The following is a 27,634-nucleotide window of genomic DNA, read 5'->3' as shown; positions in this document are numbered from 1 at the left end:
TTCGTGGCCCACAGGCAGCCTTGACGAGGCGATAACCTTGACAACTATGTAACAGAAAATTGTTTGATGTCGTATGAGAAGGAAAAAAAAAAAAAAAAAGAATTAACCGCTGTCCTGGCCACGATTACAACTACGTGAAAACATGCCGGCCCAGAGCCAGATGCAGCCCAGAAGCCCAGGAACATGCAAATTGCTGAACTGGGGCAGTGACTCGATGGGTTTGGTTCCCTTTAGACATTTTCTCTTAATGCTGTCGCAAGACTGACTTTTTCATAAAAAGCAGAGGAGAATGCTGGGTTGCTGTGGTTCCACGAAGTCACACCCCTGGACCCATGGTGACACCTGCCCGGGTCCTTCCCGGAAGGGCACTGGCTAAAGGAAAATGCAGCTGCTCGTGGCCCCAGTACACTCCACGCTTAAAGAGCTGGAAATAGAGTAAATGGGCGGCTGTAGGCAAGCAAACCCTGACCTGTACTTTGAGGGGCTGTTTCCAGTCCAGGCCAACTTTTCAATAAGTGCGGCACAACGAAAGCAGACCCTGGGCCCCCGGGCCCCCATTCGGAGGACTCGTGTGCACAGCACATGGTCAGTGAGTCTTAACCGGTCAGAAGACATTTTGTCCATTTCCTCTAAGGCAACCACAGCCCCCAGCCCAGGAGGGGCTGCCAGCTGGCTTTGATGCTCGGGAATGTGGCCCGGTTGACCTGGGGGAAGGTCCGTGGGCGACATTTAATAGACACTGTCAAGGCCTTGAAGGCTTGGCGGCGTGAGTGAGACCCCTGTTCACAAGTAGGGGGTCACAGCGGCTCTTACCTGCCCCAGTGCACGGCCAAGTTCTGCCCGATGGACACCAGCAGGCTGTGGGGCCCATGCTCCCAGATGCACTCCTGGGCCCAGGCCACCGCCGACTTCTCCAGCTCTTCATCCCAGGTCTGCAGGGGGACGAGAAATGGGCAACAGGAGGTCAGGGTCAGGGGTGGGTGTAAGAACCCAAACTGCAGAGACGCCCCCAGCTCAGGCCCTGGGAGACCCCGAGGGCTGGGCTTCGGCTTCCGCGACACTAGACACAGGGACTTCGTGCATGTCTCCGATGGGTTCCTTGATCGGGAGGTGGGAAGCGGCCGGTCAGCAAAGAACCTAGAGGAGCCCCGATCCTCAGAGCACCTGCTCGGCCCCTAACTTGTTGGGGATACTGGCAAGTCCCTTCTCTCAGCCTCAGTCTCCTCATCTGTGAAATGGGAGGATGAATAAATATCCTGGAGATGAATGACGGTGATGGCGGTGATGGTTGCACAGTGGTGTGAATGTAGTTAATGCCACTGAATAGTGCATTTAAAAATGGCTGAAATGCTAAGTTTTATATTACGTATATTTTACCATTATATATATGTATATATATATATATATTTTTTTTAGGTAGCAAGAAATGCCTTCAACTCGCCCAGTCCTGCTCCCCTCCGGCACAGCCCTCCCTGAGTCAGGGGTCTGGGCCAAAGAATCTGCAGCCCTCTTACCTCCCAGCCGGCCCAGGGAGCACACATAACTCCTCAAGAAAGAACACAGTGAACAAGGCAAGTAGGGTCACTTCTCTTCTGCAGAGGAACAGATGCCAAGCGGCCCTCCCAGCTGCGAGCCAGCGGCTGTCCCGCCCCCCTCCCAGAGTCTCGGGTAAGATGCTCCAGCTCATGGGCAGCCAGGGGCTGTCCCTCGCTCTGGGAAGCCCCAGCCCTGGCGCACAGTAGTTGCTCACTGAAAGCCTATCCAGGCAGAGCCCCGGGACCATCCAGGAACAGGAACAGGAGACTGGTTGAACCAACTGTAGGACCCCTGAATGGAAGCTGCCCACTGCCCTCTCCTCCTCCTGTCTCGCTGTCTCCTTCTGGCCAAGATAACTGCGACTCCTCAACACCCAGGGGCAAGTCCTGCCCCAGGGCAGTCGCCTCGGGGGGCCCAGGGTCACAGCCCATTTCAGCTGCAGGGGACATTCTGGGTTTCTTGCCGACATGCCCCACCTTCAGCGCCCACCAAACCCTGTACCACTTCTGCCTCGGATCTTTCTCCAGTGCCCAAGCACGGCCTGAAACAGGGGGTCAACAACCCCCGGGGGCCACACTCAGTCAGTGGGAGACAGGCCTGTTGAGAAGAGCTCGCACCTCCCACCTTCAGAGGGGGGGGCAGTGAGGGGCTCTTGTTAGGTCTCGTTCTTGTCAGGTGAACCTGGGGGTGGTGCCAGGCTCTGCCTCTTGCTGGCTGTGTGACTTCAAGCAAATGGTTTCACCTCTCTGTGCCTCTGTTTCCCTATCTAAATGGGCGAATGGTACCTGGAATAGGATTTGGGGGAAGGTTGAACGAGAGGAGGCATGGAGCCCCCAGATGAGCAGCAAAGTAGCTCTCCGTCAACGGTACCTGGATATTAAGGAAGTTAACTTTCTCAAGCACCCGCCAGGGCAGTCATCATCTGAACACCTGCCCGCTGCAGGGAACATTAGCACCATTTTTTTATTTAATTCCCTGAACAAGCCCTGGAGGTATGTTTTCTCTCTCCATCGTTGCAGATAAAATAAACAAACAAACAAACACCTCTGAGGTTAAGAGAGGTTAAGTAACTTGCCTAAGGTCACCCAGCTTCCAAGGGGGATCTTCCTGCTCTGCATGCTGCCGCCAAGCGCTGGTCCCATTCCACTAAAATAATGGTTACTAAAATAATAGCAACAGTATAATTCACATTTATTTAGTATCATGCATTATCTTATTGACTCCTCCAAACAACTCTGTGAGAAAGGTATTTTTGTCGTCCCCCATTGTGCTTGGTGAGAAATTATAAACACAGAGAGGCTAAGTAATCTGCCAAAGTCACACAGCTAGCACGTGGCAGCTACCTAACCCCAGGCAGGCTGGCTCCAGAGCCTGTCCACTCATAAAACCTCAAAATGGGGTATCTTAACTTCTGGAGTGTTAAAATCCACCTCTCGGTGCTGAGCCTGTTTCAAAGGACTGTGGCTCGAAGCCCCAGCAAGCAGGGCCGAGCAGGAAGCCATGACTCTGAGACGCTTTCTCAAACCAGTGCCACTTGTCTGGGTGGAGACTGGCCGGGCAGCACTGGGCGGAGGATGCCGGGAGGGAGGGGATGGTGCTAAGCCTCGGACTGCCAGCCCCGCCCCGAGGCCCCCTGCTCAGAGGCGGCCTCAACAACACCCCTAAAGGCTCTACTTCCCCCACAGAGGGGCTGTTGAGACCGAAGGAGCCAGATCCCAGCTCCAATCCTGAGATACCATGAAGCAGAATGGGCCGGAAGAGGGCAAGATGGGAGGTGAAACGGCCCCCGCCCCCACTCCAGGGCTGAGGCTGCCCCGATAATCAAGAGAGGATGGAAAAGGCTGGTGGGGTCGGGGTAGGGGGGAAGGTTAAACTGAGCGTGGAGAGGGGACACGAGCACGGGTCCTGGACTCAGCCGGACCCAGGTCAGCATTCGCCTCCGCCTCTACAGCTGTGTGACCTCGGGCCTCGGTTTCCCAGTCTATAAAGTGGGGGGATACCACGGCGCCCGTTTCACAGGGCTGGGGGGATGGGACACGGAGACACATGAGTGAGGGCAGAGCTGGGGACGTGCACCGGGGAGCCAGCTGCCCCCTCTGCTCTGAAATGCGGGGCTTGTCCAGACGCGCGGGGGACCCGCCACTGTCCCTTCTCTACTCCTCCTCCCCAGCAGACACCCCATCACTCATGGACTCGGCCACCCCTCGCTACTCAGACGGAAGGCGCAGCTAAACAGTGGGGTGAAGCTAAGGGTGACACAAGGACAGCGGTAACAGCACAGCCCCAGGGCTGAGCATCTGTGCCAGGCAGTCAACACATATGCTGTTAGATGGTCACAGGGGGCCACATGAGGTGGGATTTCCAAAGGAGACGCTGAGGCTCAGATTGGCTAAGGAGACGTCAAGGTCACACAGTGAAGACGTAGCAGAGCTGCGGTCGGACTCACCAAAGTCCGGCCCTTGACCCTCCCCCTCCCCCTCCCCCTCCCCCTCCAGGAGGGCCGAGAGCTCGGGCTGAGCTACAGAGAGGCGCAGCCTGTGCTGATCGGGTAGGGCATCCAGAACAGAGGCAGGGGGCCCTCTCTCACCAGGAGTCCCCAAGGCTGCCATCCCCCACCCCTCCCCCCACTGATGGGGCTAGCCCCTGTGGTGCCCCAGCGCTCACCAGGTACTCCATGTTGGAGGCCGGTGGTGACACCTGGCCCCGCAGCTTGTTGTGAAGCATGAGGATCTCCTCCTTGTCCGCCCTGGGGATGGCCCTCCGGACCCGGGAGTGGGGTCTGTCCTGCTGGTATTTGCTGAGCAGCTTCTCTAGGTGTGTGACATTGGGCAGGAAAAAGCCTTGGGTTCCACAGACCAGCAGCACCAGCCCCAAGGGCACAATGCCGTTCAGGACACAGCTCATGGCTCCACGCTGGCAGCAAGGGCTGGGATGACAGGGTGGCCTGGGCTCCTGAGGTGCTCGTGTGCTCTGAAAAGAAGCAGAGGGCGGCAGGAGAAGTCAGTCAGTGTCAAACCCACGACGGCACTGACCGGATCGGATGTCATTCTCCCCACTTTGCAGATGTGGAGACTGAGGCCACAGAAGCTAAACCACCAAGGTCCCGCAGGCAGGAAGTGGTGGAGCTGGGATTCAAGCCAAGGGTCTCCAGCAAGGCAAGCTGCCTGATGACACATGGGACATCCTGGCTCGGTCTCTCCTGGACTCAACTTCTCATGGCGCCTTCTATTCTCACTCTGAGTCAGCATTTAGACTCATTGAGGACTGCGGTGGGTCTACGGCCTGAATTAAGGTCAACCTCCTGCCCCCAAAAGAGATTGCTGAAGTCATTTCACATCACGAAAGGACGTGCCGTGAACCAACGTTGAACGGCAAACTTCCTGGTCCCTGTGAAGTAAGACTCAGTTCCCAAAGCGACGGTGAGGCATCCCCAGACCCATCACCGCATGAGGCCCCACCTATCACGGCCCTTCCACCGGGCACCACCCGTGTAACCGTCACACACTACGACACAATCTCCCAGGACCCAGCCATGGACCCAGCCGTGCACTCTGCCGATTTGCTCCTTGGAGAAAGTGACAGTGGAAAGAGAGAGGACCTCCAAGGGGTATCTGTGTACCCACTCTCATCTCATCCCTGCCTGGCAAACCCCCTAAACAGCCTGGCGTGCAGCCTCCCGCAGGCAGCTTCTGTCTGACAATGAGCCCATTACAGGCACTGCCGGGTGTCACCCTGTTGGCTGCTAAGTTAGTGGTTCATATGGGTTATTAGTACCCAACAACTGCATCAGCAGGGCCAAGGGGACAGAAGATGGTGGCTGGGACTCCCGGTCCTGCAGGGCCCATCTTGCAGCTGCACTTCCCAAGGAGCAGTTCTGGAACCCTAACCCTGACACGTGCTGGGCTGGGGGCTGTGGCGCACGGCCTCGCGGTCACATTGGTTGGGATTCACCCCTCTCAGAGACCCCCGGTGCCGACTGCGGTGAACCCCTCACTTTATGACCCAGCAAGGACCTTGATGATCCCTCCTTGCCTTTGGGCTACAGGCCCTTTTCCCAAATAACGCCGCTCACTAACCTTTCTTAGTTAGCGTCTTAGGAAAAGCTGCCTTAGCCTTGGAACACACTTAGGAATTTTAAAATTCCACGGTCCGAAGTTAATTTATTAGGTGAATTTCCGCTGTGCCTTGTGTTCCTTCCCAGAACCCTTCCTGAGCATCTGTGTGGGCCAGTCACCTCATTATGTCATTTCCAGTCCTCTCGACAACCCAGGAGGTCGGCCTGTTATCACTCCCATTTTACAGGTGAGGAGGCTGAGGCTTGAGTGCTGATCCCAAGGCCGCTCTACTGGTAAGACTCGAACCCAGGTGTGGTGTCTCTGAGGGTCCAGGATTTTCCATCGTGCTACCCTGGTTCCATGGGGTCACACTAAAAGTCACAAAGCATGGTCTCCCTCCTGGCTTATTGTCTGGTCCAAGAAGACAAGGCAGGGCTTGAATGAGTGTGTTCGTTCACCCTCTTGCCTCTGCTTTACTCCCAAGGAAAGGCAGTCAGTCACCCAATGACCTTTATTAGACACCTATTTTGTGCTGGGCGCTGGGACACGAAGATGAAAAGGGCACTGTCCTGGCCTCAGGGAGCTCCCAGTTGGGCGACAGGCGAGGAAACCCACAGCCCCTACCCAGCGGGACAGGCCTGACAAGACAGCTTTGGGAGCTGGAGGGAGGGGTTCCAGGGGGGGAAAGGCAGCCAAGCCTGGACGCTGACCCACCTGGAACCCCGGGTGGCCCCTCTGGTCTTCTCCTATACCGGCAACAGCTGGGTTTTCACCGGGCGCGTGGTCTGGGGCTGCAAGCTGGCAGCTGGAGGAGGACATCCTCAAGGGCGCGTCCGGGGCATCCCAGGAGGCACAGCTGCAGTGGAGGAGCTATGGGAACGCGGCAGTTCCCATCTCCAGCCCTGGAAACTCTCCAGGGTCCTGACCGAGCTTACGCTTCAGATAAATATAACCGCCATCTAGGGGGAGGCCTGACTCCTTGGAGTGGGTGAGATGTGGCCTCCCTCCCGAGGAGTTCCCTCTGGGGCAGAGCCTCAGGGACCTGGGTGACGGTGGGAGACTTCTGAGTGCTCATTCGCCCTGCGGGGATCAAGCCAGAAACGCAGATGCTCTCAGGGTCCCTGACGTCTCCCTGCTTAGTCACACCACCATATACGAGCATTTCCCAGCTGCAGAGGCCAGGCTGAAAAGGATGCCAAAACGCACTGACGCTGGGTTAAGATTTAGGACAAAGAAGGAGCGGGATCGACATCACGGAGTGTCCACTCGGGCGTCACGGCAACACCCGATTTGCTTTACTCTTCAGCATCCCGAGGGGCAGGGCACCCCAAAAGGCATGAAATAGGAATTGCTTACATGACTCAACTAAACTGGGCTTGGTTTAAATCACCAACGGGCACAGCTCAAACGACTCTCAGTAGGGGGATGGGTAAATGAATTGTGAGTCAGTGTGGGAGGAATATTATACAGCAGGTAAAAACGATGACCTGGAGCTCTGTGAGTGCTGGCATAAACAAAGCTCAAATCTGACGTTGGGCTAAAAAAGCAAGTTGTAGAATACTACGCTAATGGTACTATTTGTGTGCGTTTTAAGGCATATAAACCATACCCTGTATAGTTTATAGATATGTGTATATGTACATACATCTGTGTATATGTGTGTATTATACACACATGTATTATACATGTATGTACATATATGTATATGGTGTGTGTGTGTACGTGCGCCTGCATGTGTTTGTACGGTAAAAGCAGGACTGAACAGACCAAGTTCATGGTGGTAGATGATGCCAGGGTGAGGGAAACTGAACCGGGAAGGAGAATATGAGGGAACTCACCTTTATGTCTAACATATTGTTTCTATTAAAAATCTCGGGACTTCCCCGGTGGCGCAGTGGTTAAGAATCCACCTGTCAATGCAGGGGTTTGAACCCTGGTCCAGGAAGATCCCACATGCCGTGGAGCAACTAAGCCCGTGAGCCACAACTACTGAGCCTGTGCTCTAGAGCCCGCAAGCCACAACGACTGAGCCCGCGTGCCACAACGACTGAAGCCCATGCGCCTAGAGCCCGTGCTCTGCAACAAGACAAGCCACCACAATGAGAAGCCCACGCACCGCAACGAAGAGTAGCCCCGCTCCCTGCAACTAGAGAAAGCCTGCGCACAGCAAAAGACCCAAGGCGGCCAAAAATAAATAAATAAATAAATAAATTTATCAAAAAAAAAAAAATTCTCAAGCAAATATGGCAAAGTGTAAGCTCCGTTCACACTGAGTGGGCAGGCTGAGTTGGCAGGAATGTGATGTAGTCACCAGACGAGGGTGTCCTCTGGGGCCGGACCTCGGAGGTGAGTGCATACTAGCCTTTGGACTTGTCTACTTTAAATTTTTTTAAATATTAATGAATAAAACAAAGCAAAATGCCAAAGCATGAAAGGACAGTGAAACCACTGCTGGTTCCAAGTGCATTCTCCCGGCATGTTCTCCTGAACAAGGGTGACCTTACTCCAGAAGACTTGGTCAGCCGCCTTCACTCTGAACATTCAAGGGCCTTGCTTGGTCCATGGGCCGCAGACGGGTCCTTCCCTCCAAGGTTCCGGAGACAACAGACAAAGCCTCGGCTGGAGCTTCAGAGTTGGGAGAACCATGGGGTTTGTTTGTTTGTTTGTTTGTTTGTTTATGGCCACACCGTGTGGTTTGCGGGATCTGAGTTCCCCAACCAGTGATTGAACCTGGGCCTTCAGCACTCAAAGCACGGAGTCCTAACCACTGGACCACCAGGGAATTCCCAACCATGGGGTTTAGTCAAACCTTCCCATGGGAAGAAACGCAAGTGAAAAGAGGCGTTTCTCCAAGTGGTTTCTCCAACTTGAGACAGTCGCTAGCCTGGACCACACCAACTTGTCTTGGGTTGGGCCATTCGGGACATGGTGCTGGGCGGCACTTTTGGGTCTGAAAATGGTCTGGCCTGGCTGCAGCTCAGGGAGGGTTGGTGGGGTCCACGCTGGGGAGGGGGCAACACCTGTACCTTGATGGCTTCTGCTAAGTTTGGGCCACAGGAGAACACTGAAGATTTAAGCAGAATTGTAACAGCAACAGGGTTGGCATCTCACATCTACATTCCAGAGCACAGCACTGGGCTGGCACACAGGGGGAAAAAAACAGAATCCTGGACTGAGTTGTGTGGCCTGCAAATTCCTATGTCGAAGTCCTAACCCCCAGCACTTCAGACTGTGACTGTATTGGAGAGAGGGTCTTTCAAGAGGTGGTTAAGTTAAAACGAGGTCATATGGGAGAGCCCTGCTCCAGTATGAATGGTGTCCTTATAAGAAGAAGGGATTAGGACACAGACACACACGGAGGGACGAGAGTGTGAGATACAGCAAGGAGACCGCCGTCTACACGCCAAGGAGCAAGGCCTAAAAGAAACCAGCCCCACCGACACCTTGATCTTGGACTTCCAGACTCCAGAAGTGTGAGAAAATGAATTTGTGTTGTTTAAACCACTCAGTCTGTGGTACTTTATCCTGGCAGCCCTAGTAAACTAATACAAGCATCAGATAATAAGTGAGGAGAACTATGTTCTAAGTATCCCACTGGCAGCTGTATGGAAGCGGGTAAGGGAGGAACAGAGAGGCAAATGGGGAGGCCAAGGGTGGGATCATGGCTGGAACCTGGGCAGTGGCCATCGGCGCTGTGTCACAGCACAAGCCCACCAGCCGAGGCGACTTCGCTGGGGCCACGCCAGCCCGCCTTGGCCTTCAGCCCCTTGGCATTCAGCTTCCACTGCCGAAACGGCTCGGTAAGAGCTCAGGGAAAAAGCACTTCAGCCCCCTTTCCATCTACAATTTAAAGGAAACAGACTCACAGACGTAGAGAATAGACTAGTGGTTGCCAAGGGGTACAGGGGATGGGGGGGTGGGTGGAGTGGGAGTCTGGGGTTAGCAGATGCAAACTATTATACAGAGAATGGATAAACAACAAGGTCCTACTGTAGAGCACAGGGAACTACATTCAATATCCTGGGATAAACCATAATGGAAAAGAATAAGAAAAAGAATATATATTTGTATAACTGAGGCACTTTGCTGTACAGCAGAAATTAACACAACATTATAAACCAACTATACTTCAATAAAATAAATTTTAAAAAAAGTTTTCCCAATGAGACACACACACTGCCCACCACCACCTGGGGCTTTCCAATGACACGTACAGGCCCCCACCAGGGAGGCCAGTGGGGCTTACACGGAGGGAGACCCACCACAAGCCCGTTGCTGCATTTCTCACTTCACCCTCCCGATGATTCAGAGGTTTGGGGTCTATTGCTCCCATTTTACAGGTGAGGAGACTGAGGCCCCTGGAGTGTCAGGAACCTACCCAGGGTCACACACCTGCAAGCAGAAAACCTGGGGCTGGAACGCAGCTCTGTCTGACCTCCAAGCCCCTTCCTCAATGCCACCGTGCCTTCCCGAGGGGTGGGCTTCCTTGGAGATTTCCCGTCACTACCCACACAGGGGAGGGCCGCCCACAAACAACCCAGCACTCACTGCGACCCTCCCTGCCTTTCTCTGCTTCCTGCGTGGATAGTGGGGCTCAGTGGAGACAGGCACCGTGCCCCACCCCAGGTCAGACAGTGATGCTGTAGAGAAGGCATCCATCTGTTGCCCCCAGGGGAATGAAACCTTTACATCACAGTGACATTTCACCAAGATACTCCCCGTCATGGGGCTTGGCACCCACCCAGTCTCTATCTGCTGACGCACCCTTGACTAAAATATGACGCCCGCACTGACGGACCCTCTCTGCCGGGCACCCTCCAGCCCTCCTCACGTTCCCGAGGTGCTCACACTTCAGGGGGTCGACCCAAGCTCCATTCGGTTCCTGGAGACGGAGGCCCACACTCTCCAGCTCTGCACTTTTGTCCCCGCTTTCTCCTAGGGTGGCCAAACGCAAGCTTCATTTCTCGAGAAGCTCTTCTCCACGCTCTGTCCCTGGCCTCCTGCCAAAAGCCCGAAACACCCACGTGGACGGCCGTACAATTCACAGAAACGCTGTCTGGGAGACATCGTCTCCTTGGCCCCAGTTGCAAAACCCAGCCTGGGAGACCACAAACAAGATAACGGCGCCAGGGTCCCATAAGCACATACCAGGGGGCGGGGAGGGGACCAAGAAAGCTTTCAAGCCCCACGGTCAACGGCCAGACCCAACCTGGGGTCAGATTCCTGCAGCACGGCCTCAGCTTTCAGATGCAGTTGGACTCTGGCTGTTTTCTACCCCATTTTCTGGAAAACAAGATTGAGCCCAGGAGACGTTACGTGGTAGCTGTGAGGGTGTGGGTCTGGTTTGAGGTGGAACCAAGGCTTGAAATCCAGCTTTCTGGAAGCGTGGGGAACTCTGAGCAGTGGCTGCTGCGACGTCAGCTCTGCCATCACCCTTCTACCGTGGCCAAGGCTCTGGGGACATTTAGGGCATCCACAGCCCCGCATGTCCCCCGTCTAGCCAGGTGTCTCCTCGAGGGCTAACTCCTGGGGCATGCTGCCACCAGATTCAACTCTCAGGAATGAGAGAAAGAAGGAGAACGTGGTTGGAGTTCCATGTCATCCCGCCTGGGCTGCCTTCGCCTATGTTGAAGAAAGCCTGCCAGAAAGATGACTCTTAGGACGGAGCCTGCCAGCCGTCAGCCCCAAGACCGTGCCAAGCTCTCTGCTTTTGCACATGCTGTTCTCGCGGCTCATCCCATGACCCCAGCCTGCCCCTCCCCCGCCCGGGGCCCGCTGATGAATGAAATCCGGCTCGTGGGTTAAGACTCAACTGCAGGGTCGTTGCGTAATCATGGCCCCAGATCTGTCCGCCTTGCTCACCGTTGAACCGCCAGTCTCTGACCTCGTTGGGACGAGGAGGTCTGTACATTCACGACGTAAATATTTATTGACCACCGCTGGCGCCTCTGTGGGTGAACAAGGCTGACAGGTCTGCAGGTGTGATTCACCTCCAGGAGGCTTCCAGAAAGCAACGACCCTGCGGCTGAGTCTTCACTGCTGAGCAGGGATGGATCAGCCTGCAGGGGAGGGGGCAGGCTGGGGTCAAGGGACGAGCCGTGGTACGAGGAATGCTGGAGATGAGGAACACGAGTGTTACAATATTACAGGGTTCGCTACGTGGTCTGTGGCTAATAGTACACTGGTTATGACAGTAGTGATGGTGATGCTAAATGCTCCACAGACGCGTTGTCTGGAGGGATTGGGGGAAGGCTGGAATTAATAACAGGGAACACAGGGCCTCCCTGGGGGCGCAGTGGTTGGGAGTCCGCCTGCCGATGCGGGGGACGCGGGTTCGTGCCCCGGTCCGGGAAGATCCCACATGCCGCTGAGCGGCTGGGCCCGTGAGCCATGGCTGTTGAGCCTGCACGTCCGGAGCGTGTGCTCCGCCACGGGAGAGGCCACAACAGTGAGAGGCCCGCGTACCGCAAAACAAAACAAAACAAAACAAAATAACAGGGAACACAGTGAAAAGGCTATTCTTTCTTCATCACATTATTTCAAAGCTCCACCTCTGGGCTTCCCTGGTGGCGAAGTGGTTGGGAGTCCGCCTGCCGATGCAGGGGACACGGGTTCGTGCCCCGGTCCGGGAAGACCCCACATGCCGCGGAGCGGCTGGGCCCGTGAGCCACGGCCGCTGAGCCTGCGCGTCCGGAGCCTGTGCTCCGCAACGGGAGAGGCCACAACAGTGAGAGGCCCGCGTACCGCAAAAAAAAAAAAAGGATGCGCTAAGTTTTGAGTATTTATTATCTTTGTTTTAAATAAGACTTTTTCACTGTAAGTTTATATAACATTTAATGTTGGTGGTGTTCACGGGGAGTTATACTCAATGTTTTGTAATAACCTATAAGGGAAAAAAAAGGTATCTAAAAATACGGGTGTATATACATATATATGTGTATATAACTGAATCACTGTGCTGTACACCTGAAACTTACACCACATTGTACATCAACGATACAATGATTGTACATTGTACATCAACGATACAATTAAAAAAAAAATGATGGTTGGGTTGAACTTTTCGGAAACTTAACCACAACTTTTCTGAATACTTAACCATGGGCTCTCACAAGCCGGGACAAGCCGGTACAAGCCAGCATGACCCAGTTGGCCAGTTCCAGCACAGCACTGGCCGACTGGGTCTTATTCAACTTGAATCCTCAGCGCGTATTAACTGCCCAGCAAACACTTATCCCCAGTAACCCAGCCAACACGTGATGAGTGAGGGCGAAGCGGCAGACATTGTTCTGGGTTCTCTACTCCCAGCATCTCGTATTTCACCCTCTGCACAGACTGATGGGGTCACTGCATTATGATCCCTATTTTACAGATGAGGAAACTGAGGCTCAACACAGACAAGCAGCTTGCTCACGGTCACACAGAGTGCCTGCGGACGATGCCGAGGAGCCTGCCACACTCTGACCGCCTACCCATCCTGCTCTCCAAAACGTCAGGACAGTTCTGACCTGTGCCCCAACGTCAGCCGGACTCAGAGAGAGACCCCGAGGCTAACCCCCAAGCCCGGGGTGCCCCAGCCTCCGCTCTTCTTCAGAAGCACAAAGGAGAACTCAAAACGTGAGCGAGGCCAAGGGCAGAGCAGAGTCAGACCCACAAACCACCCAGAAATTCCAGGAATGAAGTGGTGGCTGGGAGGAGGGGGGCGGGACACCCCAGCCTGTCTCAGGCAGATCCCAGGACTGGGTAAGTATCAGACACCCCAGGGGTGGGGATCTCCCTCCTCCATTGGAGCCAGTTTTCCTTAAACCCTTCTCAACAGAATTAGGGCAGGACAATGGAGGAAACAGGCCTTCCCTTCCCTTGCCAACTGCACTGCCCTCAACCCCACAAAGATTGACACTAGGCTTAACAAAAATGTCGCCCCCCCCACCCCCCCCGCTGCAGGCACTTTCTTTCCTCCTGTCCCCTCAGCCAGAGATACGTCCTTATGGGATACACAGGGCAGTATCTCGGGATGCTTAACTGAACAAATACAATATACAAAACCCATTCCGTTTTTTAAATACTATGCTGAGAATATACACAATTCTGAACAAAAAGAGAACACTCGCTTAACAAACATTTACTTAATCTACTCTGTGCAAAAAAAAAAAAAAAAGAACTAAAAACCAGGTTTGTTCAGTGCAAGCCAAGATTATAAGAGAAGCCACTTTAAAGTGACTGGATAATAAATTATTATGTTCTTAAAATACCCAGTACATAACTCCTGGGGCCCCTTTCTCCCTTCTTGCAGATGTGTGGATGCTTCCTTGGAAACAATGCTCCCAGCAAAGCTTCACATAAATGGCAGGAAACCTCCACCTCCAAAGGACAAGAAATCAAGGACTCCCAGGAGGCAGCGGCGATAAGCGTGGACATTGGGTCAACCCCGGTTCGGGTTCGAATCCTGACTCCACAGCATTGAGCCGGGTGCTGCCCAGAGGGTCCCTCAACCTCGTGGAGTCTCCAACTCCTCATGGGCAAAATGAAGCCCTGAATTTCTCCCAGGACTGGGGGAGGATTTGCAGAGTATGGAGATAGTGGTTCTAAAGAGCTCAGCAGCAGAGCCCCAGGATTTACCGGTGTTTAATGACTGTTTTCTTTCCCTCCTCCTCCTGGGTGAATTCGGGCATCCCAGATCATCTCTGCTCCAGGCTATGAGGCTGACAGCATCTGGACCAGCCTCCCACCTGAAATGCATGATTCATTGGTATTGGGTGGTACCTGCAAGGATGAGTCACAGCCTTGAACCAAGCTCAAGAATTCTGTAGCAGCAGGCTCTGGAATCTTCACACTGCTTCACAGATGAATATCCCCAGGGCAAACCCTCAGGTGGCCATGGAGGCCTTGGGATAGGCCAGTGAACGAGACTCTGTCCCCAGGAATGAGGGGGGGGGGGGCGGGAGGGAGGGAACATCGCAGCAAATAGACATACAAAGGCTGGAGGAAGACAGCCCTGGGACATGGGATGGTGAGGCTGGGCAGAGGGAGAGGCAGGGACCACCCTGGCTGGGGTGAACTCCAGGCAGCAGGAACCGCAAGGAGGAAGGCTCTGAGAATGGTCACCATCTTGGCCTGACCAAGGAGGGGTGCAAAGCCAGTGTGGCCGGGGAGAAATGGGGTCACAGAGGCAAGCAGAGCCAAGGAGCCGGGGGCCTTGAGGGCCATGACAAGGATTTTATTCTAAATGCAAAGAGGGGGAACTTCCCTGGCGGTCCAGTGGTTAAGACTCTGTGCTTCCACTGCAGGGGGTGCAGGTATGATCCCTGGCTGGGGAACTATGATCCTGCATGCCATGCGGCATGGCCATAAAATAAAAACAATAAAAATTTTACAGCATAATTGCAAAGAGGGGTGTGTGTGTGTGTGTGTGCGCGCGCGCGCGCGTGTCGGGTGTCGGGTGTAGGGCAGATGAAGCCGATGGTGACAGGGTCTGATTTATGCTTTGAGAACCTGGCAGATGTAGCATTGCAGACAAAGCTCACAGACATAACACTGAACCAAAGAAGCCAGACTCCAGTGATGAAACATGCATGGTTCATTTATGTAAAGTTCAAAACCAGGCAAAACAAACCTATGCCATCAGAAGTCCGGAAATGGTTACTCTCGGAGGTGGGGCTATGGGAGGGTTCCTGGGGGACGGTCAGGCTCTGTAGCTCTGGGGCCATAGCACGGGCTTGTGCACTTGGAGAAAATTCATCCCCCAACGCACGAATGCATGTGCATTCTTCTCTAGCATGTTGAACTTTAATAAAAAGTTTAAGAGACATTTAAAGAAGTTCTGGCTTCTGTTGGAAGAACGGCTTCTCCAGAGGAGCTGGAGAACAGATTATGCAAGGGAAAATCCTCCAGGGCTCTCCCCAGGAGGCTCAGCAGTGAGACAAGTCCGGGGCCTGGTCTCCTACAGCCCTTCAAAGTGAACTTGAAGGTGCTGGAGCCCAGATAAAGCTCCATGCTGCCAGAGCCTCCCACTTGGGCCAGACACCGACTCTCCCAGACAGGGCCCACCCAGTTCATCCCCAGTCTGAAGGGCACTTTGTCCAGCGATGCCAACGCTGAAAATATCTCAGTCCCCGGGAAGCCCGGCCTTGAAGGTTCCCGGGAATACACAGTGTTTTTACAGCAGCCTGTGCTTCCCCCATGAGAACAGACTGGCTGTGTTGGAAGCCGGTTTGGGGGTGGGATGGAGAAGTGCAGTGGACACGTGCATACACACAGATGTATTTTAAATGCTGGGAAGGAAACAACCCATTCTTTCACAGGGGCCGCCCGGGGGTTACAACAGACAGACTTCACAAGCTCCTGGGCACACGGGGCTCTAAATACAGGCTGAAGGAAAAGGCGGCAATCCTTAGGACGCTTGCTAGGGCCCCAGAGCAACGGGTGCCAACAAGCCGAGCGCTCTTCCAGAAGAAAGTCCTAGGCACACATCAAGAGCCTGTTCTCAGGGGCCTCGGCTCTGGACAGAAGAGGTCATTCTAGCTCCCAAGCCACTGGCTCCATTCTTGCCATGTGACCTGTTTCTGGTCACACCAGGCCCTGTAAACAGAACCTTCCGCCCCCATCAGCCAGCCCCGCCCACCTCATTCTGGGGCCCGGGCCCAGGGCAAGTCTTCTGGGCTTTCCAGGGCAATGGGTCCCACCCTGGAGCCCGCACCAGAAAGTGCTGGCAGCCACGTGAAAGCGCAGATAGCCGGCCCCACCCCCATCGCTTTAGGAGGCCTGGGGCAGGGCCTGGGAATCGGCATTCGGACGAGCTCCCGGGAGCCGCTGCTGGTCCGGGGACCCCACTTTGAGAACCGCTGCTCTAGGTGGTAACAGCCTCTCAAATCTTCTCACGCTGCACCTTAGACCAGTGTTTCCCGAACTCCAGCCCTTGGCACACCCCCTTCCCCAAGCTTTGCCCACCTTCCTACCATCTCCCTGTTCTAGTTCATACTTCGTATTTTATTGAAGTTGGCTTGCTTTGGGGGTTCAAAGAAACTTACTTTAAAAAGGGAAACTTCTCTCATCAGCAGGTGCAGAGAACCTGAGGCTGGAGTAAAACGGAACACGAGGAAAACGGAAGAGAGTTGGGGCCAGGGGCTTCACTGTAGAGGGCGCTCTCTGTTGTAGCGAGGTCAGGGTGGGGAGGCATTCAGGGCAGAAGGCACCCCCTGAGATGGTCGCCTTGCTGTGACACAGAGGAGAGAACAGCGCCCGGTGGGAGGTCTTTGCTGCTGGGTCACTAGACACGCTCAGTCACCTCGGGGACCAGCAGGATGGGCTCCCCACACTTTGGGGGATACTGCTCATCCCACAGTGATCTGTTCTCAGGTACAAAGGCCACCCCGTGACTCTCCTGTGCCCCGCAGCCCAGAGCAGAAAATCCAAGCTCAGTACAGCTGACCCCACCACAGGGCAGGCTCCTCCGCCCTGAGTGACCCTTAGACCCCAGACACCCTGAGCTTCTGGTCATTCTCAGGGTGCCAGGCCCCTCCCCTCCTCCAGGCCTTTGCACATACCTGGTCCTTCCCCTTGGTGTACCCCCCAACACCCCGCCCCAAGTCACCTTTCCCTGCCAGAGAACGCTGCCTCTTTGCTCTAAAAGGACTTCTAGGATCTTACCAAGTCAGCCTCAGCAGTTGCCAGCTGAATGCCAGTTCCCAGTTCTAGAGAGATCCAGGATGTTTTCAATACAACAGAACCTCAGGGCGGGGTCCATTCTGGGACCACCTGACTGCCAACAAAATGGAAGTTGGATTCTTTTCCCTTCTGGGATTTCACCATTCTGTACTCACTGTGGGATGCGATCCAGAAACTTGTACTGAAAATGTGGGATTTCATAATTTATATTTTTTAAAAATGATGGCCCAAAAGTTGCATAATCCTCATTAGGACTTTTCTTTTTCCCCTAAATCTGTGGTTTCTGTCTAAGCTGACACAGCATTTGAGACAATCAGAGAAGATATATCTCCCTCGGGCTGGATCATGAGAAACTGTCTATCCCTACAGCCTTGAAGAGGGGGTGTCTGTCGGTGAGTACCCACAACTGCACAGCCTGGGGTAGAAAGCTGAGCTCCCCCGGGGCAACATCTCCGACAGGAATCTCTGTCAGTTGCTCTCCTGGTGCGGAGGCAGGGGAGCTGTGAACACCGCCCCCCAAACACCCAGGTGCCAGATTCTCATTTCTGAATGAGATGATCTCAGTTGATGTTTCTTCCAGAGGGAAGTCAAGAAAATGGGACATGTGTTCCTTAATACCATGTGACCCAACTATTCTACTCCTAGGGGTAGACCCAAAACAACGGAAAACAGGTGTACAAACAAAACTGTGTACACAGATGTGAGTAGCAGCATTATGCACAGTAGCCAAAAGGTGGACATGGCCCAAACTTCCACCAGTGGAAGAAGGGATAAATGAAAGATGGTCTATCCATACACTGGACTAGTACTCAGCCATAAAAAGGGATGCAGCACGGACAGAGGCTACATCATGAATGAACTTGGCAACGTTATGCTCAGTGAGAGAAGCCAGACACAGAAAGCCACGGACTGTGGGATTCCATTTACATGAAATGCCCAGAATAAGCAAACCCGGAGAGACAGAAAGCAGATGAGCGGTTGCCAGGGGCCGGGGAGCACAGAGTGGGGAGTGATTGCTAATAATGGTTATGGGGGCTCCTTTTGGGATGACGAAAACATTCTGGAATTAGACAGCGGTGATGGTTGCAGAACATCGTTCATGTACTAGATGCCACCAAACTGTGCACTTTAAAATGTAAATCTTACGTTGATGAGTATTTTACCACAATAAAACCTTTTTTTTTCAAGGAAAAAAAGAAAGAAAGAAAAAAGAGCATGGCTGGCCCTACCAACCACCACCCAGATCTGCCTGACCCTCCCTGTTCCAGAACAGAGTGTGCTCCCTTTGGGATTTTATGAGGGGCTCCAGATGCCCTATCCCATGAAGGTCTGAGAAGCTATTCAGCTCAGTGAACTGAACATGAAATGAAATGACGTCTGTGTTATATTTTCCTTTCTTGACAAGCCATGAGCCCCTTTGAGTGATGCTGGGTTTGCACATCTGGGACTGATCAAAAACCAGTGAGTCTGCAAAAAAAGGGGGGGGGAAAAGCTTCCTAGGTCGGGAGCAAGCAGACACAGAGGCACCTCCCATACGCAGTAAATTACTCTGGTGACAGAGAAAAGAAATGTTCCAGCTCCCACAAGGCCAAAGAGGTCGGCATTTGGGGGTCCTGCCTTTAAAAGCCAGTTTTCAAATGCAACCTACCACAAACCCCAGAGAGCCAACGTGAGGTCTCTGAGGGAGGGATGCAGTTTGGGGGCTTTCAGAAGCTCATGCTCTTCTGCTGAGCTCCAGCCCCTCCCCATCAAGCCAGCTCTCCTTTCCAGACGCAGGACTGTGGGAGCAGCTGGCATTGCTCTGGGCTCCCCAGCGGGGCCCTCTGCACGTTGATACAGGTACCTGTCAGCAGAGTGGATCCCAAGCCCCTCTCCACGCCCACCCTTAACCGGGGCCAGGGATTCAGAGCCCACATGGCAGAAGCCTTGCGCAGCAGCATGCTCTGCGTTGACAGTCCTGTGGCCACCCACTGGACTGGCATCTTCTTCCAGGATCTCGGGTGGGGTCCAGCCAGGATGGCAGCTCTTCCCTGCTCTGGCCGTGTCACGTGGGGTACATACCTTAGTCACTCTGAGCCTCGACTGCCTCCTTGTAAAAAGGAGGACAGTCCAGCTCATAAAGGAGTCAGCAGGATAGGTCATCCATGTAAAACCCCAGGCACATCTGGGCCACAGTAAGTGCCAGATAAATGTCAGCTGCTGGTAGGATTACAGATGCTATCATTACTGTTCCTACTCCCGTTTTTTAAGAGACTGTAAAAATCAAAATCACTCTCTTCCTTCTCCTCCCCGGCTGCGTCATCAGGGACGAGGCTGGGGCTCAACTCTGCTGCTGTTTCACGTGTGAAAATTTCTCAAATGAAACGGTTCCTTGTTGAAGGTCAGGTTCAGACGTAGAGTCAGCAGTTGGGCAGAGAAGTGCCTTAAAGGAGGCAGGACCCAGCCGCTAAGTGTGTAGGGTAAGTAGACAGAGAGACCTGGGGGGACAACATCACACACAAGCTAGGGGACCTCGGGCAAGCACTTCACCTCTTTGAGCCTCGGTTGCCTCATCTGTAATGAAAACCCAGAGGCCTTGTGCTGCAGGTAAAGGTGTGTTGCAGGTAAAGAGGACGGCAAGGGCCCTCAGAGCCAGCACACCAGCAACACAGCTCCCATACCTTCTGCTCCTTGCCCCCCATGCAAACAGCCAGATCAGGGGCAGAAACAGAAAATCAGATGCACAAGACAAAGAGCCCTGAGAGTTCCCCTCTGGGTCTATCTGGAGAAGGGGGCACGGCCTTCACCTTGTCCTTCACACGGTCTCTCATCTGTCAGGCTCTAGACCCTTGGTGTCCTGACCCCACTGGGGAAGGCAGGCTCACCCTATTCTGCCCGGGCAAGGAGACCAAAGGTTCAAGGTAGAAACTCACAAGCCCACTCTTGGTTGGAAGTTGAGCTGGGAACCTGCCAGACTCCCAGCTGTTTCTCTTTGACCAGAGGAGTAACTCACCTCTGGCTAAAATACACCCCATTCAAATCGGACTTCGATGAGCAGGCGTCAGCTAAGCCCTTCGTGGCTTGTCCACCAGCCCAGCCCTTTCAAGGGAGGTGCTGGGTCTGCACTGCACGAGGGGCTCGCCCTGGCTCTTCCACCTGGGGCTGCAGATCTCCTAGACCCCAGAGCTGAGCCCTCAGCTCCCAGCCGTCCCCCCACAAGAAGTTTATGCAGATATCCACTCTGGTTGAAGAGACCCAGGAACTCTTCCCAAACCTGTAGGAACTCTGATATGCCCCACGCCTGGACGCACCCACAGCCATATGGAGCTTTGGAGGTAGACAGAACTGGGCCCCAGCCTCCGCTCTGCCTGGACACTTCACCTCTCTGACCCTCAGGAAGACTACCTGGAAGGTCTGCTCCAAACAAAATCATAAAGGGGCGTGGCCCTGTCAACCTGCCGGGCAGAACGCACACGCCGTTAGGATCACCCCGGCCCTCCACACGTGGGCAGGACACATTCGAAGTCCTGCCACATACACACCATCAGCTTTCTATTTATTGACGCCCACTGTGTACACGGGAACGCAACAGATGCTAGCGAACTGCACAGGTGAGGGAGGAGTACACAGCCTCAGGGAGCACGATTCTGCGGTCAGACAGCCTTTGAGTCCTGGCTCCCCAGCTTCCAGCACGTGAGGTCTCAGGCACCTTGCCCTCTCTGAGCCTCAGTTTCTCCATCTGTGGACGGGCATGCTGCCGAGCATGGTTCTGAGATGCAGGTGGCGCGCTCAGCTAAGTGCCTGCACACAGTAAGCCCTAAGAGACGGCGTCTGCTCTGGCTATTTCAGCTCCTCGGAGACTGCGGGAGCGGATCGTACAGCGCAGAGAGGAGCACAATTTAAGTCACACTTACCTCCCTCCGCAGGGCTCCAGTCACCTCCTCGCCGGCGTCTTCTGAGTGGAGCGGCGGCAGCGGCAGCACAGGTACAGCGGGCGCGGCGGGCAGGTCGCGGGACACAGGACACCGCTGCCGCCGAGAGATGAAGTGGGTCCGAGGGCCCTGCGCACCGCCTCTTGTAGGCTGCCCGGAGCCCCGGGGCCACGCCCCGCAGCGGTCGGCGGCGCTGATGGGGCCGCGCCGTCGCGGCCCCGCCCCTGTCCTCCCGGCCTCGCCCCGCCAGGTCCTCCCCGACCCCACCGGCCCCGCCCCTCCCGGCCTCGCCCCACCCCAGGAGCCCTGAGGACACCCGGAGGCCGCGCGCCTGGGGTCGGGTCGGGGGCGTCGCAGGGAGGGCGGGACCACCCGCGTCCAAAGAACTCGGCTTGACAAGAGGAGGACGCGCTCAGTTTCTCGTCATGACCATAAAAGTATCGTTTCCATTGACAGCTTAACGATGCAACCAGCGCGATGCCAGGCACTTTCCACAAGGGATGTGCAAATTTACCAAATTCCACTTCTCTGCGGCTCAACTGGAAAATGGAAAAAGGGAAGCTATCTCCCGTGGATTGCAGCAAATGAAATCAGGAAGGGCGGGGGCTCCATCAACTATGGTGCAGAATACACACTTGCTAAATTTATTTCCATCCTCTACGCGTGGATAGAAAACTTCACTCTTGCCACCCTGACACACACACACACACACACACACACACACACACACACAGAGACACACAATTTCCAGGGTGCGAATGAAGACAAGAAGAGCTTACTGGATGAAGGCAGTAAAGCCGAGGTCCAGGCTAAGTAAGCACTTTACCGTCATTATTCCACTACAGGTTCACAGGAATCCAGTGAGATGTAAATGATCCCATTTCACAGATTGGGCAACTGAGGCTTGGAAAAGCGAGTGCCCCCAAGTCCCCGGAGGACAGGGCAGTTTAACACTCTAATCAATTGAGAGCCAGAAGCAACTGCCTTTGAGAGATGTAAAGCCAATGCCCTTGTTGGCAGGGGAAGAAACCAAGGCTGCAGGAGCTAAAGGACTCCCCCGAGCTCCCCACTCAGTCACATAGTGTGGACCTACTGTGTGCTGGTGGTACCCAAGGGCGAGATGGAGCCTGTCCTCACCACGTAGCTTATTCCTGCATGAAGACACCGAATCAGCCCACTCAGTATCGACTCCCCCCACACAGTTCCCATCCACTCACTCTGCACCCGCCCCTGTGCTATGCGGGGATCTGAGTCTGGGGCACCCGGACAGGTCAGAGCACACGGGGCGGGGAGGGCGTGTGGACAGGGATGGGGCAAAGATAAGGGAAGAATCTCAGTGACTGGCCAGGCATGTGTGACACGAATTCAGAAAACTGGAAGCTCTTGAAGATTTTGGTGCAGCTCAAATGCAGATAAAAAATAGTTATCTTTTTAAAACTCATATTAGGGCTTCCCTGGTGGCGCAGTGGTTGAGAGTCCGCCTGCCGATGCAGGGGACACAGGTTCATGCCCCGATCCCGGAAGATCCCACATGCCGCGGAGCGGCTGGGCCCGCGAGCCATGGCCGCGGAGCCTGTGTGTCCGGAGCCTGTGCTCCGCAACGGGAGAGGCCACAGCAGTGAGAGGCCCGCGTACAGCAAAAAAAATAAAATAAAATAAAATAAAATAAAACTCATATTATTTTCATTTCTTTTACTTTTCTTCCTTTTCTCAGTTTCTGAAGCATCATTCTCAGCTCAACATTCATTCATCCAATATTTATTAAGCACCTACTATATGCCAGGCTCTGTCCCAAGTACTGGGGCATTTAGTGGTGAGCAAAAGACTGCTGCAGAACAAGTGTCCTCGGTTTGACAAAGAGCAAATCCAAGGGGAGAAGAGATTTGTATTCTTTTTTTTTTTAATTTACTTATTTATTTACTTTGGCTGCATTGGGTCTTCATTGTTGGGTCTTCGTTGCTACGCGCAGGCTTTATCTAGTTGCGGTGAGTGGGGGCTACTCTTTGTTGTGGTGCGTGGGCTTCTCATTGGGGTGGCTTCTCTTGTTGCAGAGCACGGGCTCTAGGCGCACGGGCTTCAGTAGTTGTGGCTTGCTGGCTCTAGAACGCAGGCTCAGTAGTTGTGGCGCACAGGCTTAGTTGCTCCGCGGCATGTGGGATCTTCCCAGACCAGGGCTTGAACCCACGTCCCCTGCATTTGTGGGTGGATTCCCAACGACTGCGCCACCAGGGAAGTCCCAGATTTGTATTCTTGACAGATGCCTCTCAGGTACCCAGCCTCATACCCATCATCCTGGCAAACTCCCCGTTCCCAGTGGCCCTCTGAGGCTGGTGCAGTCATCATCAGGAAACTGGGCACAGAGAGGTAAGTAGCTTTCCCAAGGTTACACAGCTCCCTAGTGGAGGAACTGGGATTTGTTTTTTTGTTTGTTTTTGTACCAGGGGAGAAATTTTATTTCACATTTACAATTTCAATTAAACTTTGGTAGAATAGTGATCGTGTATCTGAATCTTAGGAACACTGAGCAGCTTTCTTAAGGCCTCACTCACCTCTCACCTCCCAGGCTGGCTCCCTGCTCTCACGCGCACTGCCTCCCATCACAAGGAACTGGGATTTCAACTCATGCTCACCCCCACTCAGCTGCCACCACCTTGTGTACCATGAAACCTGGGGTCCGAGGGAGTGGGAGAAAGTGGTCCCTGCCCCAGCAGAGGGGAAGGGAAGCCACACAGAATCAGATTTCGCATGGGCCCAGCATTTGGGTGGGGGTGGGGAGGTGTGGTCAGTACCGAAACATCCACAGCTCAGCTTGCTTGGGCCTCCGCCTCCTTTTTGTGGCAACTTTGCAGGCTCCTCGCTGGTCCCGGATGGCTCTGGGGACACCTTTCCCAGCTCAGATGTTCCAGGGGGGCTGTTGGCAGAGCTGCAACTTGAGGGCACCTCTCTACAATGTCGTCCCCCAGCCGAGCTGTCAACTCCTGTCCAGACTGGCAGCCGCTGCCCCAGCACCCTGCACCAAGGAACTTCCAGGCCCCCACCTCCCCTTTTTTCCTTTCCTTTCCCTCTGTGGTCTCCTCTTCATCTGTCCACCTGCTTCTCGTCTGCCGTGTTGAGAGATGGGATCTGACTGTGCCCAGCACTTCCATCCAGCAAGCACTCACGCCTGTGACCTTGGCCCTGAACCAGGTGGTCTGAGAACAGGGAGCAGGACTGCCTGCAGTGTGAACCCGTTGGGCATTCCGAGCGACTTCATTTCTCTTTAACATCTCAGTGGGGTTAACATTTCTCAAATGGGATGTTATGGCCACTGGTGCTGTGTAACAAAACATCCCAAAATGTAGTGGCTTAAAACAACCATCTTATTTTGCTCGTAGTTTTGTAGCTCAGGAATCTGGGATGGGCCCCGTTGGACGGTTCTCCCTTGCTTCATTGTGTGGTTGCAGTCAGATGTTGGCTGGGCTGCAGACGTCTGAAGGTTCCACTGGGCTGGTCATCCGAGCTGAGTCACCCACGTGGTAGGTGAGCCACGTGGCCTTTCCAGGAAGGTAGTCTCAGGGTAGTCAGACTTTTTACTTCCCCCAGAGCAAGCCTCCCAAGAGAACCAGGCAGAAGATGCGGGACCTTTAGTGGCCTGGCAATGGAAGTCACAGAACATCACGGCTGCCATACCCTTGGTCAAGACCCAGAGCCTGCTTGGGGTCAAGGAGAGAGGGCACGGACCACATTTTTTAACAGGCAGAGATCAAAGAATCTGCAGGCTTGTTTTAAATCCTCTCCAAGTTTTAAAACGGACACGATAGGGAATTCCCTGGCAGTCCAGTGGTTAGGACTCTGCACTTTTAACTGCCATGGGCCTGGGTTCTGTTCCTGGTCAGAGAACTAACATCCTGCAAGCTGTGCCACGCAGCCTAATTAATTAATTAATTAATTAATTAATTAATTCAAACAGACACAATATGTGAAAACACACAGACAGTGCCAAGCACCAAGCAGACACTCAGTGAAAGACAATCAATCCTTCTCAGGGAGCTAACTAGTTAGTCCAGGGGAAGGAGGGTCTCGATGGATGTGTGAACCCTGACTCCTCCAGCTTTGTGACTTTGCTCAAGTCACCTGACCTCTCTGAGCTGCACGTGCCTCCCAGGCTGGATCACCCAAGGGGCAGGTTGAGCCTGAGTCTGTTGCCTGTGGGTCGCACCATCTTCTGGAACCAGTAGAGCTGAGTTCAAATCCTGGCTCCTGTACTTCCAAGCTTGGCCTGTGTTCAGGTGCCCATCTGTGAAGTGGGGTGATGAGAACAGCATCTTCCTTCTTCAGGGCTGCCATGAAATGGTTAATATGTGGAAAACAGAACAGGGCCTGGCACTTGGCAAGTATTAGTTAACATTATGGTTACAAGGGGCCAACAAGGTACAAAGAGAGAGGTTTGCTTCCCATCAACTTTTCCATCATTGTGCAATCGTAGACTCTAATTTCCAAAAAATAACATTTGAATCTGAATAAAATGGTGTGTCATGGGCAACATGGGCTCCTGGGAGGTCCTGGATGGGAAAGAACCGAGAGGCACCCAGGAGTCCTCCTGAGAAGGGACTGGCCACTTGTATCCTTGGAAATCCCAGCAAAGGATCCCGTTTGTACCCAGGCAGGAGTTAAGTCATGGAGAGTTTGAGACCAAGGAAAAGGCCCTTCTGGTCATAATGAAGCCCAATCTGAAAAAAAAAAAAAAAATCTCCGGCCTGGAGAGGTTCCATCCGTCTCTCCACGCGCTCTCTTGGAACCAAGGTGGGCTGATGGGAGGACCACACACGTCTGCAAAACGGTGGGGTTGCACCAGACGGCATCAAGGTCTTTCTTTCCTATCTCGTGAGGTGGTTGCCAGAAAACTAATGGGTCTTGAACTCACACCAACATCTTCTCACCGGTTGTTTTGATTGGCATCTCTGATTTGGACACCAACAGGCAAGGCTGTGGAGTTCTAGCTTCTCGTTTGTTCCTGCCGCACCCATTCAGCAGCCGCAGAAAGCCGCTGAGCCTCAATAAAGACCACTAACAATTTGAATCAAGGAGACACAGGCGCACCATTTTGTGATGGGCATGGCTTAGAAAGAGGAACGAAAAGGCCGGGAAAGACGATGACACCTCTGTGTTGACAGGTGCCGATCATGTGGTCCTCCGGGATCTCAGTGGGGTGGATTTGCTTGACTTGTTGGAGAGGAAGGGTACCAGTGTGAGTTGCAGGCAACTCTTTGGGGGAGGGGGTATAAATCTAGGGTAAGATCCTGATCAATTGAAGTTGCAAGTAACAGAAACCCACTCAAGTAAGCTTAAGCACAGAAGGGGGGTTATTGGTAGGATAGTGGGTTACTGTGGAATTCAAGGACTGCCAAGACCCTCAAAGAACTAGCATGAGTCCTGGAAGGGTGTCAAGCACGCTGGCAGTACTATTTCTCACACTCTGAAAGCGGTCCCTCCCTTCTCCCTCTGCAGCCAGGCCTCGCCCATTCCCTGTGGACATGACCATCCCACCAGCATGGGAGTTTACATCTCCCTTGTTCCAGGGACCAGCTCAGGTTGTGCCCAATCCTCTCCCAGTTCTAACTTCGTAGAGAGAGAATCTAACTGGCCCTGTTGGGAGCAAATGTCAATCCAAGGCCAATCAAATGAGACCAAAGCCCCAAAATGCCTGGGACTTAATGACCCTGAGGCATCGGCTGACAAAGGCTAACAGGGCTGGGGGTGTAAATACCCCAGATCCTGTGCTCTCGGCTGAGATGATTCAGAGGTGGATGTTTCCCAGAAGGATTCTCTAGCTGATCACATAGTTGTCGGCTTAATGCTGTACGCTTTACCACGTTCCTTCCCTTCCCTGGATCTCTTTCCTGTATTCCTTGCATCTCTCAAATAAGCTGCCTGCCCTCAAATCCTCAGTTCAGGGTCTGCTTCTGGGAACCCAAACTAAGACAAGGACCCTGAAGTCTGGGGAAGGGAATCCAGGAGTCTCTCTATTCTCTGAGGATATCTGTGCCTTCATTCTTCTATGCACTGATTAGTTGAGCACCTACTATATGTCAGACAAAGTGTGGGCAAATATAGGAGAGAAATAGGAAAGAACTGAAAAAGTCTAGCCATATAAAGAGGAGGGCTTTTTACAAGAAATTGGGAAGCCAAAGGCTGAGCTGTGGTATTATTTAACTATATAAAAACTATGACTCACATAGGAAAAGTGAACACCAAATCCCAGAATATGATGAGCACCCCCTTAAAGTTCGAGAGAGGTAGTTTAGAGCAAATTAAAGGAATTCTTCAGCCAACAGTGAAAAGCAAATTTATCCACCTCAAGTTACCCCACAAGAAGTAATGCAGGCAGAAAATATAAATATATTTTTTAAATAAATGAATGCTGGAGTTCACTTTTTATTCTATTTGATGATATTTACTGAGGACTTCCTTTGGACCAGGCATTCTGGG

The 27,634-nt window shown here is 53.5% G+C and overlaps 1 protein-coding gene across 1 annotated transcript in view; it reads right to left on the bottom strand.

Moving 5' to 3' along the window:
• CRISPLD2 (cysteine rich secretory protein LCCL domain containing 2) overlaps positions 1-21,284 on the bottom strand; it is a 66,895-nt gene extending 45,611 nt beyond the window's left edge. Inside the window, exons 1-3 of the mRNA XM_060083470.1 lie at positions 21,149-21,284; positions 4,201-4,506; positions 814-932 (exon numbers count right to left, since the gene is read on the bottom strand). Coding sequence (XP_059939453.1) covers positions 814-932; positions 4,201-4,440 — 359 coding nt within the window. The 5' untranslated portion in view covers positions 4,441-4,506; positions 21,149-21,284. The remainder of the gene's footprint in view (positions 1-813; positions 933-4,200; positions 4,507-21,148) is intronic.
• Between the last annotated feature and the right edge of the window lie 6,350 nt (positions 21,285-27,634).

Source organism: Mesoplodon densirostris, chromosome 19 (genome assembly GCF_025265405.1).
Source record: "Mesoplodon densirostris isolate mMesDen1 chromosome 19, mMesDen1 primary haplotype, whole genome shotgun sequence".
Taxonomy (NCBI): domain Eukaryota; kingdom Metazoa; phylum Chordata; class Mammalia; order Artiodactyla; family Ziphiidae; genus Mesoplodon; species Mesoplodon densirostris.
The sequence above is the reverse complement of the archived record's forward strand: the minus strand, read 5'-3'. Positions and strand labels throughout refer to the sequence as shown.